The sequence below is a fragment of the Lutra lutra genome, chromosome 16 (assembly GCF_902655055.1).
Source record: "Lutra lutra chromosome 16, mLutLut1.2, whole genome shotgun sequence".
Classification (NCBI taxonomy): domain Eukaryota; kingdom Metazoa; phylum Chordata; class Mammalia; order Carnivora; family Mustelidae; genus Lutra; species Lutra lutra.
Window position 1 is genome coordinate 57,455,288 of NC_062293.1, and position 17,650 is coordinate 57,472,937.

Genomic DNA, 17,650 nt, shown 5'->3' on the forward strand with positions numbered 1-17,650 from the left:
GCCCTGGTCATGTGCTTGATCAGGGGTGGCAGCTCTTAGGAATGTCCCTCGGTTTTCTCTGCCTGTTAAAATGTTGGTAACCTTTTGCCATGGCCAGTTTCAAAAATAGGGAGGTAGGTAAAATAAGGTAACAGTCCCATTTTGCCCATCAATTGCTTCAACCATTACCAACTCCTAACCAGTCTTGTTTCATCTCTTCGTCTACCCACCTCCCCACACTGCCCATCCCCTGGATTATTATCATTTTTTTTTAAGATTTTTTTTTTGTTTGTTTTTACGATTCTATTGATTCGACAGACAGAGATCACAAGTAGGAAGAGAGGCAGGCAGAGAAAGAGAAGGAAGCAGGCTCCCTGCCGAGCAGAGAGCCTGATGTGGGGCTCAATCCCAGGACCCTGGGACCATGACCTGAGCCAAAGGTGGAGGTCTTAAGCCACTGAGCCACCCAGGCACCCCCCCCCCCCGCCCCCGCCGCCGATTATTTTTGAAGCAAATCCTAGACGACATATCCTTTTAGTGGTGGATATTTGGGAATGTATCTCTAAAGCATATTTATAAAAGGTAAAGATTTTTTTTTTAATACAACCGCAATGCCATTATCACCCTTAATAATTTAACGGGAATTCCTTAAGATAATCAAATACCCAGTGTTCATATCTCCCAGATTTCCCACGATGGATTTTTTTTAGGTCATTTGATTCAGGATCTGAATGTGGTCTATACATTACAACTGATTGATATGTCCCTTAAGTTTCTTTAATAGATAGGTGCTTTTGCCAACCCTCTCTTTTTCCCTTTGCAGTTTCTCTGTTGAAGAAGCAAGGTCATTTGCCCTGTAGTTTCCCACTATCTAGACTTGCTATTTGTAATGCCATATATTGTTTAACATATTCCTCTGCCCCACATATTTTCTGTAAATTGGTAGTTAGATTTGGTGGCTTGATCAGAATCGAGTTTGTTATTTTTGGCAAGAACACGTTGTGATGACTGTCCCTCTCTGATCTAGAGCCGCCAGATAGCCCTCCCACAATTACATGATGTTCAGTGAGGGGATGGTTTTTCTGAGCGTCTAAAGATAGGAAGGATCCAAACACCTAATTATTCCTAGGGGATTTTCAGAAACAATGACTGTATTAGTTTTCCGTTGCTGCTGCAATAAATTTGCACAAACCTAGGGACTTAATACGCAAGTTTATTATCTTCCTGTTCTACAGGTCACAAGTTCAATACAGCTCTTCCTGGGCCAAGATCGAGGTGTTGGCAGAGCTGGTTCTTTTCTGGAGGCTCCAGGGAAGAATTCGTTCCCTCACCTTTTCTGGCTCCTCGAGCCTCCCCGCCCACATCCCCTGGCTCCCAGTCCCCTTCTTCAGTGTTCAAAGCCAGCAACTTGCATCTCCCTGACCTTCTTCAAGTCTCCCTTTCACCACAGCTGGGACAGATGCTCTGTTTTGAAGGACTCACGGTTGTACTGGGCCCAGCTGGATCATCCAGAACCCTCTCCCAGCTCACATTCCGTAGCCGGAATCACATCTGCATGGTTACTTTTGCGATGGAAGGTCTCCTAATCTCAGGTTCCAGGGGTTGGGATGTGGACATCTTCAGGGGGCCGATACTCTGGGTAGCACAGTGCTCATCCATCCTTAAACTGACAGACGGTTGATAGAGTGTGGTATGTGGCAAATGGTTATGATATCATAGTGACAGGGGTTATGTGACGGAGGGCAGATTAGGGGCAGCGAGCTACAAGCGTGCCATTAGCGTATTTTCGCACGGCTTCACATAATTGCGTGGGTCTTGATTGCTTCTGTCTCTGTGAGTAGCATTTGCTGTTGCTCATTGTCACTCAGGTGACTGCACTGCATCCCCTTGGAAATGCCACCATAAGCCTGGAGAAGCTCAGGTCATCAGTGTGATCGTTAATACATACACAGCATCTCCCTTACCTGGACCCTCTGTGTCTTTGCATTATGGAATGGAAACTTTATCCTAGTGAGGAGCTACCAGGTTCTTACAGAAATAAGTGGCCCAGAGTTTTCGACCCTCGTTCTGTTTTGCATCAGCAAGATAACCTTTTGGTAGTCAAGTCAGGCACTGAGCCAAGATTGAGAGAAAAGAGTGCAGGAGTATTGGTATTTCCATTCATAATCTAGGTCTCTGCCAGATAAAGCAACTTCAGGGCTTTCCTGATTCTTTTCCTAATTCTAGTTAAATTGTTTTACCTTTAAAGCCACATTGACCCTTGACCCTTGACCCTTCGTATAGACTGTGCTTGGGATGCATTTGGAACTGTACCGCAAGGTCGGTCATCCTATAGCAGCACTAGGTTGACGACAGATTTTTCTTGGAGGCCATCCAAAAGGTTGTTGCTCAAGCCCGAAAGGTCCTCATTATAAAGTGATTTTGCTATAAAATGGCCCCCTGGAACAATCCCTGGAGATGGCAGGTCATTTGTATAGTTAAAAATGTACATAGTGTCAAAGACATGTTACTGAGGGGTCCTTACCTCACACCATTAGTTTAAATAAATTCCAGATGAATTAACAAGTTAAGTGTAATGGCTTAATTCCATAAAAAGACGAGGAAAAAAAAATAAGTAAACGTTAATGTGATCTTGGGTAAGAAAAGACCTTCGTGATTTCTGTTCTTGTAGATCTGCTTTTCTGAGACACTTTTTAAAAGTCCCATTTAAAAATCCCCATCAGCAAGTGAAGCTGTGAATGGCTCGTTGCCCTCATCTAGCATATGGCTGGGGTAGAAAGATCCCTTATCATTAGACTCAGCCCCAGAATGTTCTTCCCAGTGCCCCAGAAAGTGAAGAGAAAAGTTCAAAGAGCTCACGGAGACCGTCCCGTGAAACACAAAAACAGAAACAAAGAGAGCAACGACACATTTTAAGGAAAGGATCTCGAATAACTTGAATTCTTTTACCTTTAAAATTTCAAAATCTAGCAAAGTCATATGTCTTCATTTTTTAAAGCAAAAATGCTATTTTACTATACATGTTTTGTATCCTGCTTACCTACGTATCATGAACTTCTTTTAACATCAAAATGTTCATATACGATATCTTTTTTAAAAGCTATCTAGTGTTTTACTTAGGAATATACTACATATTTTAAAACAAATCCCTATGTTTGGGCATTAGATAGTATGCATCTAGGGTCCAATCAGGAAAAAGAGATTTGAACAGGGAAAATGTAACATCTTTATTAACCATAGCAGGGTAGGAGAGCAAAAGGGCAGGATACTCTGCTGCTGGGGAGGGAGTGCTGGTTGACCAGGGCTCCGGGACACTCTGCAGCCAGCGAGCCCAGGTCCCACCCGCCAGAGGAGGGAGTAGCTGTAAGTATTGCAGGAGCTTGTCGAGGGAGCCGGAGGGAGCCCAGAAGCCAAACACCGTCCTTCTGCCAAGTGTCTGCAGTCCTGCCTATTGATAGAGCAGGCAGAGGAAGAAGTACTTAAAGGATCCTGATGCGTTTTCACTGAACAGCCAAAAAGGGTGACTTTGGGACTGAAAGGCAGTAAACTGATAAACAGCCCAGGAAACGTTTCGGGGGATATCCTCGTAAATACCTCATTGCGTACCATCTGAATGTTCTCTTACGTTCGTACACATGCAGTTGAGAGGTGAAAACGTAGGCACGATTTGCTCTGTAGAAAGGTATGTTTCCCGTCTTCCCATGACAGTGCTTCGGAGCTCCTCCTTCACACGTTAGTTAACCCTGGGCCTGCCGAGCTTTTCAGTCCTTCCAAATACGATAATCCAAAAAAAAAGCTCATTGTTGATTTTTATCGATATCTTTTAAAAAATTAGTGCTGTCAAAGCTTTTATTTATTTTTCCTTTGGTATTCCGTTGTGAATTTCATGTCTCTCTCCTTTGCCCATTTAGAAAATTGGAATATTTTTCTTACTGATCTGCATTTACTCTTTATGTGTTAAGTTTAAACATCATGTAGTCAAATCTTGCGTTATTTCCGTTGTAATATTTAAAATTTTAATTTATCTGACAACTGTTTTCGTTTAAGGTATGAGGTTGGTATTTACTATTTTTTTTCTTTATTTTCTCTTTAATGTTAACTGTTTTTTGTTTTTTTTTTCTCTTTTCCAGTTCTAAGCGTTACTTTTACGGTATATTGAATTGCGTTACATGCCTGGGTTGGACTCAAAATTGTTTTCCTTTGGTTTTTAGTGGCCTCATCTTCTTCTTCTTTCAGAACAGGATGCAGGCCTGGATGCCCTGTCCTCTATCATCAGTCGGCAGAAACAGATGGGGAAGGAAATTGGGAATGAACTGGATGAACAAAACGGTAAGAACAAGTCTGGCTGCGAGCACATTTGCCGTGTAGCGTGCATATGAGAGGTTCAGATATTTGTGAAGCGAGTTGAAGACTACAAGACATGTACAGTAGCTTAGCACCCGTGGAGTATTACAGTTCAACGCAGTCGAGGGTGCTTTGTGGCAGAGTTAGATTGTAGTTAGCTGAATGCATCGTAAGAAATTTGATAGGAAATGTCTAGTCCTTTGTCGCTGCTTTAAAAAATACTTAGTTTTACGAGCCACGTGTCCAAGGAGCTTTTCCGTTATGTGATAATGGGATGAAATTGCTCAGAGCATTGTACACTGACGTGTGGTGCTCCAGGCCACGGGCAGTCTGGTGTCCATGCACCCAGGGGACCTGGCACCTCTTCCCTCATAAATTGCAGACCGTGGGGCAGAAAAGTGCTTGAAGATTTCTGCTCAGGACTTGATGTGACAGATCTGGTTGGAGCAAGATAATTTGAAAACCACAGCAGGATGGCTTGGGGAAACAGCTTTGTCAGTGTGCCCCACCCCGCGTGAAAATCTCCCAAGCTTGTGGCACATGGTACGAGGGGACCCCACCATGTGGCGCATGGTATGAGTGGTGCGGCCGTTGGAATGGAGAGAAAGAGGACAGAGGCAGGTGACCAATGGCACTTGTACTGCAGTGGATGGTTGGGGGGTTGGGGGCCAGTGGTCTGTGAGTGGAGAGCCCAAGTCCAGGTGGCACATGTCCAGTTAGAGATGCCCGAGAGCCATCTGAGTGGCAGTGTTGAGTAGATAGTTGGAGGTTTGGTACCAGAGCTCAGCGAGAACACAGGACCAACGAGAAGGAACGTCAGAAGCTTCTGGTGGAGGTGACATGTGAAAGTGTAGAAGCAGTAGGGCCTCCGTCTTTGTCATTGCATGTAATCAGTACACAGCGTCACAAAGGCCACGCTAGTCCTGTTTGCTAGCGACGGAGCTCAGAGTGGCCGAGGGGCCTCCTAACATCACATCACTTAGAAGTGCCAGCATTGAAATTCCAGCACGGGTCATCGGATCCTTGTGACTGCTCTTTCTACCACACTGCCTGTCCTCTCTAAGAAAGCCCACGTAGGGAGAGAACAGTGGAAGGTTCTAAGGCTTTAGCTCTGGGTACAGTACCGTGGAGGCTCGCAGTGGTTTGCTTTCAAGAAAAATGACCACAGGCCTGTGAGCACAGCGGTCCTGGGAATGGAAACTGTCCAGCAAGGACTTCCTTTCTCAATCTCCACAGAGAATGAGTTCATTTCTTCCCACAACACTACGCATTTGTCATAAAGAAATAAACTCATCTATTTATCGTCTATGGTGAATAAGTAGATTGCTAAAGGAAATGGAGAAACCCTCTATCTTTATAATCCTACTAGTGCTCATTACTAGTTCAAGCACGGAGGGGAGGATATCTGAGTCCTTTTCCTGATGGTGCTAACTAATTTACATATTTGCATATAATTCAGTGATTGGCCAGTTCCTTCCTGGAGAGAGTGTTAGTAAGAAAATAAACTCTAGAGAAAATCTGCTTATCATAGGTATAATTGTTCTTTTAAAAAACAAAGGGGGGCGCGCCTGGGTGGCTCAGCGGGTTGAAGCCTCTGCCTTCGGCTCAGGTCATGATCCCAGGGTCCTGGGATCGAGCCCCACATCAGGCTCTCTGCTCAGCAGGGAGCCTGCTTCCCTTCCTCTCTCTGCCTACCTGTGATCTCTGTCTGTCAAATAAATAAAATCTTTAAAAAAAAATAAATAAATAAATAAAAAATAAAAAACAAAGGGGGATTTATGTATTAATTTTACAGGGAGGTGGGCAGAAGTCCACCCTCTCTCCCTCAGAGGGAGAGACTCCTAAGCAGTCTTCTCACTGAGTGCTGAGCCCTATGCGAGGCTCGATCCCACGACCCTGAGATCACGACCTGAGCCAAAACCAAGATTTGGACACTCAGCCAATTAAACCACCCATGCGCCCCGATTATTCTTTCTCTAAAGGAAGTACAGCATAGTTAGCGGTCGGACAAGAAAGGATTCTAGCCACCAGATGGTGAAGCAGGCCCATCCTGTGATGTGCCTCGGTAAGCCACTGTGTAGTCATATCTGGGTGGGTGGCTAAGAACCAATGGTACATTCTTTGGTGGGTGACTTCCTGACTTCCCGGGTGAGATCACTGTGCATCTTCCCAGCATAAGCAACCATGCCAGCATGTCCTTGTCTTGTCTTCCCCGTAGTCTGGTGGTTATCGTCCTTTTGCCGCCTGTTAGAGTCACCCGGGGGGCTTTGAAACCCCTGGAAGCTCAGGCCATACCAGTGTTTTAGATTTCTTTTATTGCTGTAACAAATTACCACAAACTTAGTAGCTTAAAAACAACACACATTTATCATCTTACAGTTCTGGAGGTCAGAAGTCTGACCCACATCTCCCTGGGCTGGAAAAAAAAAAAAAAAAGGGCAAGATGTGAGCAGGGCTGCAATTCCTTTCTGGAGGCTCCAGGGGAAAATTAATTTCCTTGCCTTTTCTGGCCTCTAGAGGCTTCCTCCATTCCTTGGCTCATGGCCCCCTCCTCCATCTTCAAAGCCAACACCAGTGAACTGAGTCCTGCAAACATCGGGTCACCCTGACCTCTAACTTCTGCCTATCTCTTCAGGCATCTTTGTGATTCCATTTGGCCCACCCAGATAATCTAGGATAATTTCCCCATTTTAAGGTCAATTGGTAAGCAACCTTAATGCCTCTTGGCTGTGTACTGTAACAATTTTGCATGTTCTGGGGACTGGAATGTAGACTCCTTCCAGGGACAGTGGTTCCACTCCCCGTAGTACTTAGACCAGTTAGACTAGAGTCTCCAAGGTTGGGGCCCAAGCATCCACATCTTTAAGGCTTCCCAGATGGCTTCCTTGTTGCTGCCGAGTTTGAGAACCAATGTCCCCATCAAACATGAGCACTCTCTGTTCATATTGTCTCTCCTGTGCCCTCATCGCAGCCACAGACCCCACGCACGTGCGCAGAAGTACACTTGGAGTTACACAGACACACGTACCATCCTTGTCATGGTTTTGATCTCCTTTTCTACCCCCATCCTTTTCCCTTCTTCCTCTGTACCTCCCAGCCCTCTGCTCCATCCCAGCCCTGGATGCATACATGTGTACATAGGCAAACAGGAGGTATTTTTCCACTTAGTCGCCAAAATAAGCTGGGTTTTCTCTGTGGTGGCCTCCCAGAGAGATTGTAGTTATGCTGGTGGTTTTCTAATGTGCACGTTTGCTCCTCAGAAATAGGGCAGAGTCAGCCATTTTCCTTCATAGGGACTGAGAGACTCTCTAAGGATAAAAACTGATATCCCTGCCAAGACTACAATCGGCCTTTATTCCTTTTATCAAAATCAAAAAAGCCATTCTATCTGTAGGTATTGAGAACAGGGTGGCAGCCCCATCTGGATTTTTATTGTGACCTGAGTGTGTAATGAGGAGCCAGGGACACTGGAGAAGGATACCACTTTTGTTGTAAATATCTCTATTTGATTTACTGACCTACTGAATTAGTCGTTTGGTTTTCATTAAGTGAGAAAAACAATGGGCTAAGATAATGGCCAGCTGGCTATTTTGGAATCAACTACCAAAACCTTACTAAGAAAATACATTGTACTTAGGACCTAACCACAAGCTGAAGAGCCAAATTACCATCAGTATAGGAATTCAGGTTCCAGTCTTCTCACATGGATTTTAAAAAAGGGCCAGACCAATACCAGTAACTGCCCTGTTCACATGCTGATGACCAAGCCTAATGAGGAAAAGGATTAGCAATGAAGTGAAAATCCCAGTACTGGAGGCCTAAATTGTACCTGAGTCTGGGGGTTGGGAAACCGAGCCAAGGAGATCACCTTGTGGAAATACAGAGTTCTGTGCCCTTCAGTTCAAGCCAAAATGTATGGATGGTTGGGCACAAAGGGCTCATGTCAGACTACCCAGATGCCATTCCAGAATGGGGAGTCACGGTGCTGGTTTACCAAACAGTTCCTTAAAGTTCATACTCAAGAGGACAGGAGCTTTTGAAAAGAACACTAATACAAGAAGGTGAATGGGATCGAATTGACTAACATAATTGTTCCTAAGATCTCATTTTGGCACTGGCCAAGCCTTAAAGTCAGGACCAAGAAGGACCATAGAGGCACGGCTCTGATGGTAGAAACAGCACCAAGAACAGACTGTTCCACCAAGTTTTGCTAATGTGTGCCAATCCTGACATTCTTTTTGATGTTCCGATGTCCCAACTTTGGCCCAGTCCTTCTGATGCATCTCTGTTAATCTTTGAGCACTTCCCTGTTTTCTGAAAGAAAGCAGAATGACAAAGAAGGGCACTTGCCTTCACAGTGTCAGCACTGAGATTGAGGAGATCAGTGTGTCCTTAGAGCCAGAAAATATGACTAATGTCCTTGAAGGACAGAAGACCAAAGATTTCATATACATCTCAGTGAATTGCCATTGTAAAGGTCTGTTAGAGCCACTCAACTGAATTTTCCTGTTGAACATTTAAGAAAGTAATGTGGTAGACTGAATAACAACTCCCCTCCCCTACCAAATACACACATCCTGATCCCTGGAATCTGTGAATGGCACCTTATGTGGCAGAAGGGACTTTGCCAATGTGTTAATAATAAATTAAAGATACAGACAGATCATCCTGGATTGTGTGTTTGGTCTCAAAAGGCCATCACAAGTGTCCTTATAAAAGGGAGGCAGAAAGAGATTTGAGGCAGAAGAAGGAAAGGTGGTGATTGAAAAGATGCTATTCTACTGGCTTTGAAGATGGAGGAAGGGGCCACAAGCCAAGGGATACAGGGGGCATAGCTCTAGAGGCTGGAAAAGGCAAGAAAATGAATTCTCCCCCACAGCCCCTAAAGGGACACCTTAACTTCAGTCCAGTGAAACTGACTTTGGACTTCTGATCTCCAGGACTGTAAGGGAATGTGTGCGCATGTCTGTATGTGTGTGTGTATGAGGAGCCAGGGACAGTGTGTGTGCGCGCACGCATGTGTGTTCACGCATCTGTATGTGTGCATGCACGCGTGTGCACGTCTGTGGTGTGTGTGTATGTGTGTGTGTGTGTGTGTGTGTGTGTAGTGAGTTTCCTTTCTGGGTCTTAGATCACACTTTATTCCAGAACATGCATATATTTGACTCCTGGAAAACCTGGTGCATACTGTTAGGGAGGAAGAATTTTCCTCTGTTCTTCAAGGTCCTTCCAGCTGGATGGGAAATCAAATTGACATGAGACAGACTTAGAGGAGAAAAGCAAATTTAGTTAGGTGCCTATAGGGAATTCTCACAGATACGAAATTTGAATGTGTGTTAAGCCCCTAAGTTTGTGATAATTTGTTAAAACAGCAACAGGAAGCCAATATGAGGAATAATGATGTATTTTTACCAGTTGTCAGTGAATCCTGGTTAACTACCCTTATGCTAAAAAATTACTTTGAGTCTTCCAGGTGTCTGTAGCTCTTCCTCTTGAAGAGACTTCTTCAAAGCAGGCTTCACAGAAGGATGTTTGCATTGCTGGTGCCGCAGTCAGTCCCCACCCGAAGGCCTCTCAAACTGTTTATTTAGCACTTTGATAATAGAATTTAGTCTTGTATTAATGAAAGAAATGTGTGGGCAGCTTGGTGAAGGGATTTTTTTGTGGCGTATCCAGGATGAGAATTTCTCAACGCGTGCTAGGCAAGGTGATTTTAGGAAATATGTTGAGAAACACTTTCCATTTTAATAGTTGCATATTTCAATGAAATAAAAATGACTAACATTTGAAACCTGTGATTTTACAGCAATATAAAATTTCCTTATTCAATTAAATCACATAAGGAGAAAAATAAGCATAATATGTACCATAATAAGCATAATATTTATGTAATAATATATTATTATAGAAGCATAATAGTGAGTTGATTTAAAGAAAAACATTAAGCATATACGGAGCAGGTGAAATACGAACACGGCAAAGAAGTCTAAAGGTGGCAATTGAAAAGCTGATGTTTAGGAAACACCACTATAAGAAGACTCTTTTTGTTCAAGTTTAGGTTGCTATAGAGTACTTACTTATAGAGGTTTTCAGCCTCGTCCTGGGAGAGCTCTCCGTGATTTAATAAGTGCCCCCTTTCCCCTTGGCCTTTGCAGCAGTGAGCTCACACGTTAGACGAGCAGAGGGGTTGAAGGACCAGCTGCCACGATGCCTCCCAGCCCGGCAAGCCTGTAGCTCTGTAACGCAGCGGCTATGGTAGGAGCAATGTCGTCGGGTCGCACACCCCCAGAACCTAAATACAGCTGCCCTTTAGAAAAGCAAGACAGGCAGGAACTGCCTTTCTTTCAAGGAGATATAAAGTGGCCTGAGGTGTGGGGAGTTCCTGTGACCACTTGGCAGGTGACGTGTGAGCCGAGTGACACCTGATCTGCCTCCCAGAGCTGTCCCCCAAAGGAGCCATGCCCAGACTTGGCGAGCATTTCCCTGTTGTGTCCAGTGCTTTACCGGTCAAGCAGGCCTTTATAAATTGACATGGGAACCTAAGCCCCCACCTCCAAATTTGGAATAGAGACATATAAATGTCAGGTGGGGAAATGGTTTTCTCTAAGTGGCTGTGCTGATCCGGATTCGTTTCCTTGACTGGGATTTCATTCAGTGGACTTGGCGGACTGCTAGGATTAGCAGAGCGGGCTCTCATGCCCATACTTCATTCATACAAAAGCTCGTGAGTTACTTCATCTCTGAGGTCCTGAGGCCGGGAAGGCGTCTGGGACCATCCCCAATGTACAGGGTACTTGAAGAACATGCAGCAGGAGAGCCTGACCGAGTCTGAGACTCAGGAAAGCCTTCCCTGAGGAAATGAAATGGGTACTGAGATTTAAAGGGAAGATCATTTCAAACAGAGGGAACAGCATATGGAAAGACCCTGATGTGGAGAGGAGCACAGCAAGGTTGAGGAATGTGTGAGAAGGCCAGCGTCCCCAGAGTGTGGAGAGCCTTGGAAGATGAGAAGGGAGAGCAGGCTGAGTTGGGGCGGGGGCCGTGTAGGGGTGGTCATCGACTGCCACTGTGGAGTGCCCTGGGCATCCATCATGTTGGCACTGTCCATTGTGTGAAATTGCCCAATTTCTTACTTCATCGGTCCTGTCATTTTGTCTGTTTAACTCACTTAGACTCAGGGAGACAGGTCTGCAAATGCACATCTGTGCTTCTCGCATTGTCCGCAGTAGTTAGCACGTCTAAACTGAAAGTGTTCGGCCACTTTTGGGGAGAAGAAATGAGCACATTGGCAGCAACATTTATTCATTTATTGAGCATGGTTCTTTATATCGTGAAAACCAGCGACAGCACCTAAAAGCCCAAGTCCCTCTTAACCACCCCCCCCCCTTTTTTTTTTTTACTGTGATTACTGTCTGGCTGGGGGAGATGGACATTAAACAGATACTCCCAGGGGCGCCTGGGTGGCTCAGTGGGTTAAGCCACTGCCTTTGGCTTGGGTCATGATCTCGGGGTCCTGGGATCGAGCCCCGCATCGGGCTCTCTGCTCAGCCGGGAGCCTGCTTTCCCCTCTCTCTCTGCCTGCCTCTCTGCCTGCTTGTGATCTCTCTCTCTGTCACATAAAAAAATAAAAAAGAAAAAAGATACTCCCCCACATCAGGGTGTTTTCTCTGGTCGTGGTAAGAACTTTCAGGGAGGAAGCCTGCCGTGGCCAAGCTCACACAGAGCTCCACAGCCAGATGGTGACTGAGGTCTCAGGGATGGGCTAGAGTTGGCCAGTGAAGGGGGAGCGGGCCAGTTGCCGCCTCCAGGGAGTGGCCGGACATCCCCTGTGAGGTCTTGGAGGCTGGAGAGAACCTTGCAAGTTTGAGAAATCCACAAAGTCTTTTGTGGCCGGGGGAAGAGTGAGTCAGGAGGTGAACGGATGGGGGTGAGGTTGTGCAGGGATCTGGGGCCGGGGCTGGGAAGGCTTCACAGTATGAACACCTAGTAAGCCCTGAAAATTACAGAGGTTTTCTATTTTCCTGGGAAGGACTCTGGTTTATTTTAGCCACAATCAACAGTTCTCGTCAGGAAGCAGTTATGTTAACAGCAATTTTGAACAGGACTGCGGCTCTGGACTCATTTATGCTATTTCTTCTTTTCAAATATACAAAAGCCTATACATCCTCCCTCACATAGCACTTCTACGCGCCACAAATACCGCGTTTGGTGACTTTTTTTTTTTTTTTAAATCACTGAGTCCATTACTTCTTATAAATTACTGTTGGTTTTTCTTTTTAACCCCTTGTTTCTTAATTTCCAAACATTCATGTTGATTTTGCCATCAAGTTGCCTGGGCGCCAGAGAATCACGCCCCATAGCGTACTGGTTCTTCCCCACTTGTTCGGACGTCCTCCGGGGCGTGGGAATGGTCACCAGTAGTCACTGTTCCGCATGTGCCTGAGAAGGTACAGTTACCAGGCTGTGGGGTCAGGGCTTTGAAAAGGCTTTCTAGAGCAGCCTTCGGAATGCTCCTGTCCACGTCTTGGCGTGACCTCCTACCTTCTGCTTCCTCTATCAGTTTCTGCAAGGGGCACGTAAAATCTGCTTCCAGGTCTGTGATTTCAGCTTTCCACGTGATTGGGTTGCTTTTTTGTTTTCTGCTTTTCAAGGAAAGGCTGTCAGGCACATATATGCACAGGGTTCTTTTGTTTTGGCGGTGGTTTCTTTTTATCGCTAGGGAAAGATACGCCTTCATCTCTAGTGTGTTTTTTATTAATATCGCTACCCAGGCTTCCCTCTGGTGAGCGTTTCCTAGTGTAGCGTTTCTCACACTTTGTGGTCTCAGGACCACTTTGAATTCTTCAAAATTGTTGAGAGCTCCTGAGAGCTGTGGTGTATGTGGGTTATGGCTATCAATACTAACTGCATTTGAAATGAAAAGCGAGCATTTTATTTATTTGTTAATTTTTTGTTGTGTTATGTTAGTCACCCTAGAGTACATCATTAGTTTTGATGTCGTGTTCCATGATTCATTGTTTGTGTATAACACCCAGTGCTCTGTGCACTCCGTGCCCGCCTTGATACCCGTCACAAGACTCACCCATCCTCCCAGTCGTCTCCCCTCTAAAACCCCCAGTTTGTTTCCCAGAGTCCATAGTCTCTCATGGTTTGTCTCCCACTCTGATTTCCCCCTTTTCATTTTTCCCTTCTTTCTCCTAATGTCCTCCATGCTATTCCTTCTGTTCCACAAGTAAGTGAAACCGTATGATAATTGACTCTCTCTGCTTGACTTACTTCACTCAGCATAGTCTCCTCCAGTCCCGTCCATGTTGATGCCAAAATTGGGTATTCACCCTTTCTGATGGAGGCAGAATGCTCTGTTCTGTATATATGGACCCCATCTTTATCCATTCGTCTGCTGAAGGGCATCTCCGCTCTCTCCACGGTTTGGCTATTGTGAACATTGTAAAAGTCAGCATTTTAAAAACATTTATGAAATTCTTTCAAAAAGGAATAACACACAATTACGTGTTAACATGAATAACTTGAGTTTTATGAACAGTAACCCCCAAACATCAGCAACTTCAACTAGGAAAGGCTTATTGTATTTTTTATCTTTCGGTGCGTGTCTGTTGTCGGTCATTGGTGGGCGTGGTTAACTGAGAGCCCTGGCCGAGGCAGTAGCCACCGTCTCAAACATTGTGGGGTACTGCATCAGAGATAAGAGAGCTCTCCAGGGACTTGTTCCTGCAATGAAATGCTCTGGCCCAGAAGCTACCGGTCAACCTCTTTCACAGCTCATGGTCAGATCTAATCATGTGCCCCTACCTAGCCGCCAGGAGGTGTGAGCCTACCAATATGTCTAGTTGGGTGACAAAGGGGACAGAAAGTACTGATTAAAGGGCACATAGAGGTATCATGGGAGCAGTATTTAGCAGTCAAGAACCGACTTTGAGCAAATTCCGTCTTCTCACCTAAGCTTCTCATCTGTAGGATGGGGATTTTAATGCCTGTTTCAGAGTATGTTAGAATAGTGCTTCACATGCTGTAACCGCTGTTGAAGTGTTTTCCGTTATTAGCTCTATTAACAGTAGATTTCCAGGTCAAAATGGTAGGCTGAGCTGATGGGGGAGTCCTCCCACTTCCTCTTCCAAACACATGGAAATGTAAGATGAAACATTTTTAAAAATTGTTTTATAATTCTTAGCTGACCTGGAAAGAAAGAAAGGGAGTTCTCCAGGTGTCAGAAATGAAGGCATTTACCCCCGGAGGTGAGTGGAATTGAAGACTCGTGGCCCTCACAACGAGCTGAACCAGATATGTCCCTTGGGGATCTGCGTGTAAACACGGACGTGGAGACGGGAATTGAGGCTGTGGGCTCTGTGCCCTGTGAGGGGCTGCAAGTGGGTCTCCCGTGTAAAGCCAGGAGCTGGGAAATGACACTTTTATAGGAAAGCTAATGTCCCCCACCCCCGCCCAAGAATGAGATGCTCAGTTGGGCCACCCACCTCGGGCCACAGCCACCCTTTTATTTTTAACATGCATACCTAAGTTTACGTTTTTCTAAGAAAGTCTGAAGCAAATAAATATCTCAGAATAAATCAAGTTTAGAATGCTTAAACTCTTTTTCAAATTCCTGATCTTTCCTGCTGTTTTCAATGGAAGCTCCCCCACCCCCCCCAAACCCCATTTTTCCCCTACAGTCAGTATTTTCTTCAGATTTACCAGCATTGTGTACTGATTTCTGTTATAATTGTTGTAGTCATTCTGTTACTCAGCTCTTTTGATTTTTTTTTTTTTTTAGAGAACTGTACTTTTAAAGATTTATTTATTTATTTGACAGAGATCACAAGTAGGCAGAGATAGAGGGGGAAGCAGGCCCCCACTAAGCAGAGAGCCCAGTGCGGGGCTTGATCCCAGGACCGTGAGATCATGACCTGAGCCGAAGGCAGAGATTTGACCCACTGAGCCACCCAGGCGCCCCGAACTATACGTTTAAAACACCAATATGCTTTACTGCTCACAGTAGCTTTTTCCCACAAAAGTATGTTTTCTTTGTTTTTATTTTTTTTATTATTTTTTTTAAAGATTTTATTTATTTATTTGACAGAGCTCACAAGTAGGCAGAGAGGCAGGAGGACAGAGAGAGAGGAGGAAGCAGGCTCCTTGCTAAGCAGAGACCCCGATGTGGGGCTCAATCCCAGAACCCTGGGATCATAGCCTGAGCTGAAGGCAGAGGCTTTAACCCACTGAGCCACCCAGGTGCCCCCTTTTTTGTTTTTAAAGAGAGAGAAAGAGGAAGGGGAGGGGCAGAGGGGGAGAGAGAATCTCAAGTAAGCTCCATGCCCAGTGTGGAGCCCAAGGTGGGGCTCCATCTCACGACCCTGAGATCATGACCTGAGCCGAAACCAAGAGTCAGACGCTCAACCGCCTGAGCCACCTAGGCACCTCCAAAAGTATGTTTTTAAGGTTGTAAAATCTATTAAACCTAGTACTGGTACTAGTACTGGTACTAGTTAGAAAGGAGACTTTCTCCTTTTGCTCCTTGCGTTTTTTCTGTTTCCTCTGTGTGAGTTTTGGTTTATTCATCTCGGTCTTTGCCTTTCATGCTGTCTCGGGCTGAATTACATCCCCTCAAAATTCATGTGTTGAAGGCCTAACTCCTAGAACCTGAGAATGTGAGCATATTTGGAACTCGGATCTTTAAAGAGATGATTCAGCTGAAATGAAGTCATTAGGAGGGGACCTCGTCTGCTGTGATCAATGTCCATATATGAAGAGATGAGGACACAGACACACACAGAGGGAAGAGCACATGAGGACACAGGGAGAAGGGGGCTGTCTGGCTGCCACAGAGAGAGGCCCTCGGAAGGACACCAGCCCTGCCCAGACTTTGATCTTGTACTTATATTATAGCCTGCAGAATTATGAGAAAATAAGTTTCTGTTGCTTAAGATGCCCATTCTTGGTACTTCCTTGTGGCCATTCTAGTGGATGAATAACGCATGGTGTGAAATTCTATACTGACTTCGTATTTATGAATTAAGGACAATATCAAGGAGTATGGGTAGCTGACATAGGCTTTCTTTGTATTTAGATGGGTTTATTTACCCCAAAATTTTCTTTCTTGAATGGGAGGGTTGGCTGTGTACTGCATTTCAATGGGTAGGGTATACCAGTAGTCAGGTTTCCCCTTTAGGGTATGCGGTTAAGGTGAAGAGATTCGGGACCCTTCCCTGTAACCCTCATCCCAGAATTAACTAAGGTAAGGAGAACTTGAACCTTTGGGTGACATCTTTCATGTATTTTATTTCTTTTCCCCTCTCTGTCTATTCTAAAGGGTCTTCCGTGACTCATTCACTAGCCTGGCCACCAACACCATGGGCGACTGTCAGGAAACCCTTCCCCTCTAGAGAGAGCTGTTCTGGGGGCTCCAGCTGGGACCCAGTACTGTAGACTTTAGTCTACACAGGACAGGCCCAGGAGCCAACTGGCCCAGCTTTTCTGTAGACAATTCTCCACTCAGATGCCCCGATTCCTGCCTGACAGCCACTTCTTTGTAGGTCTTTCTTTGGCTCCCAGTAGCCATTGACTCACTCCAAACTTGGAGACTCTCCAGAGTTCTCTCAGGAAGAAAGAGCCCCTATCTGTGACTCTGATGATGTATTTCAGGTTCCAGTTTTGGTTGACCTTTCAGTACAGTCCCAGCTATCTTCTTTCTAGAAGAAAGCCTTTACAATGACTTATTCACTGATAGCACTCTGTGTTTTCAGGCCCACCATGGAGTTCTTCTTTCAAAAAATGTTTTTACTGGCACTGCATTGTGCTCTCAGGAAGAAAGGGGGCAGCATGTGTGTTTACTCTACTGTCCTGAGCTCAGAGTCTCTTTTTATATTTTTTTTACGAGGTCACAGTATCTATAGAAATTGTTTTGCTGCAACAGCTAGTGTTCTGGAAGCTTCAGTTAAATTTTTAATATAGTCCGCAAAAGTTGTTCTCTAGGGCTAAGGTGATTATTTTCCATTCACTTACGGTATTAAATATTTGGTAAATGTAAAATCAGCTCTTTATCAGAACATTCATTAAAAAAAAGATTAGGGGGTGCCTGGATGGCTCAGTCAGTTAAGCATCCGGCTCTTGATTTCTGCTCAGGTCATGATCTCAGGGTCATGAGATCGAGCCCCATGTCCACCCGCGCACTGAGCATGGAGTCAGCTGGAGATTCTCTCTCCCTCTCCCTCTGCCACCTCCTCCCTAAAAGAGAAAAATCATTACTCCTTTCTAGGGAGGGGTAGTTTATAGTAATGGGGTCTGGTGGGAGAGAGAGAGAGAGAGAATGACTTAG

At 45.1% G+C, this 17,650-nt stretch overlaps 1 protein-coding gene across 5 annotated transcripts in view; it reads left to right on the plus strand.

Moving 5' to 3' along the window:
- Window positions 1–17,650, plus strand: part of STX8 (syntaxin 8) — a 258,686-nt gene that overhangs the window by 59,691 nt on the left and 181,345 nt on the right. For all 5 annotated transcript variants that reach the window (XR_007123565.1, XM_047709079.1, XM_047709078.1 and 2 more), the window contains exon 6: window positions 4,216–4,308. Coding sequence is in view for 4 of the 5 variants with exons in the window: in XM_047709079.1 (XP_047565035.1) it covers window positions 4,216–4,308 (93 nt within the window). In the remaining variant the exon portion in view is untranslated. The remainder of the gene's footprint in view (window positions 1–4,215; window positions 4,309–17,650) is intronic.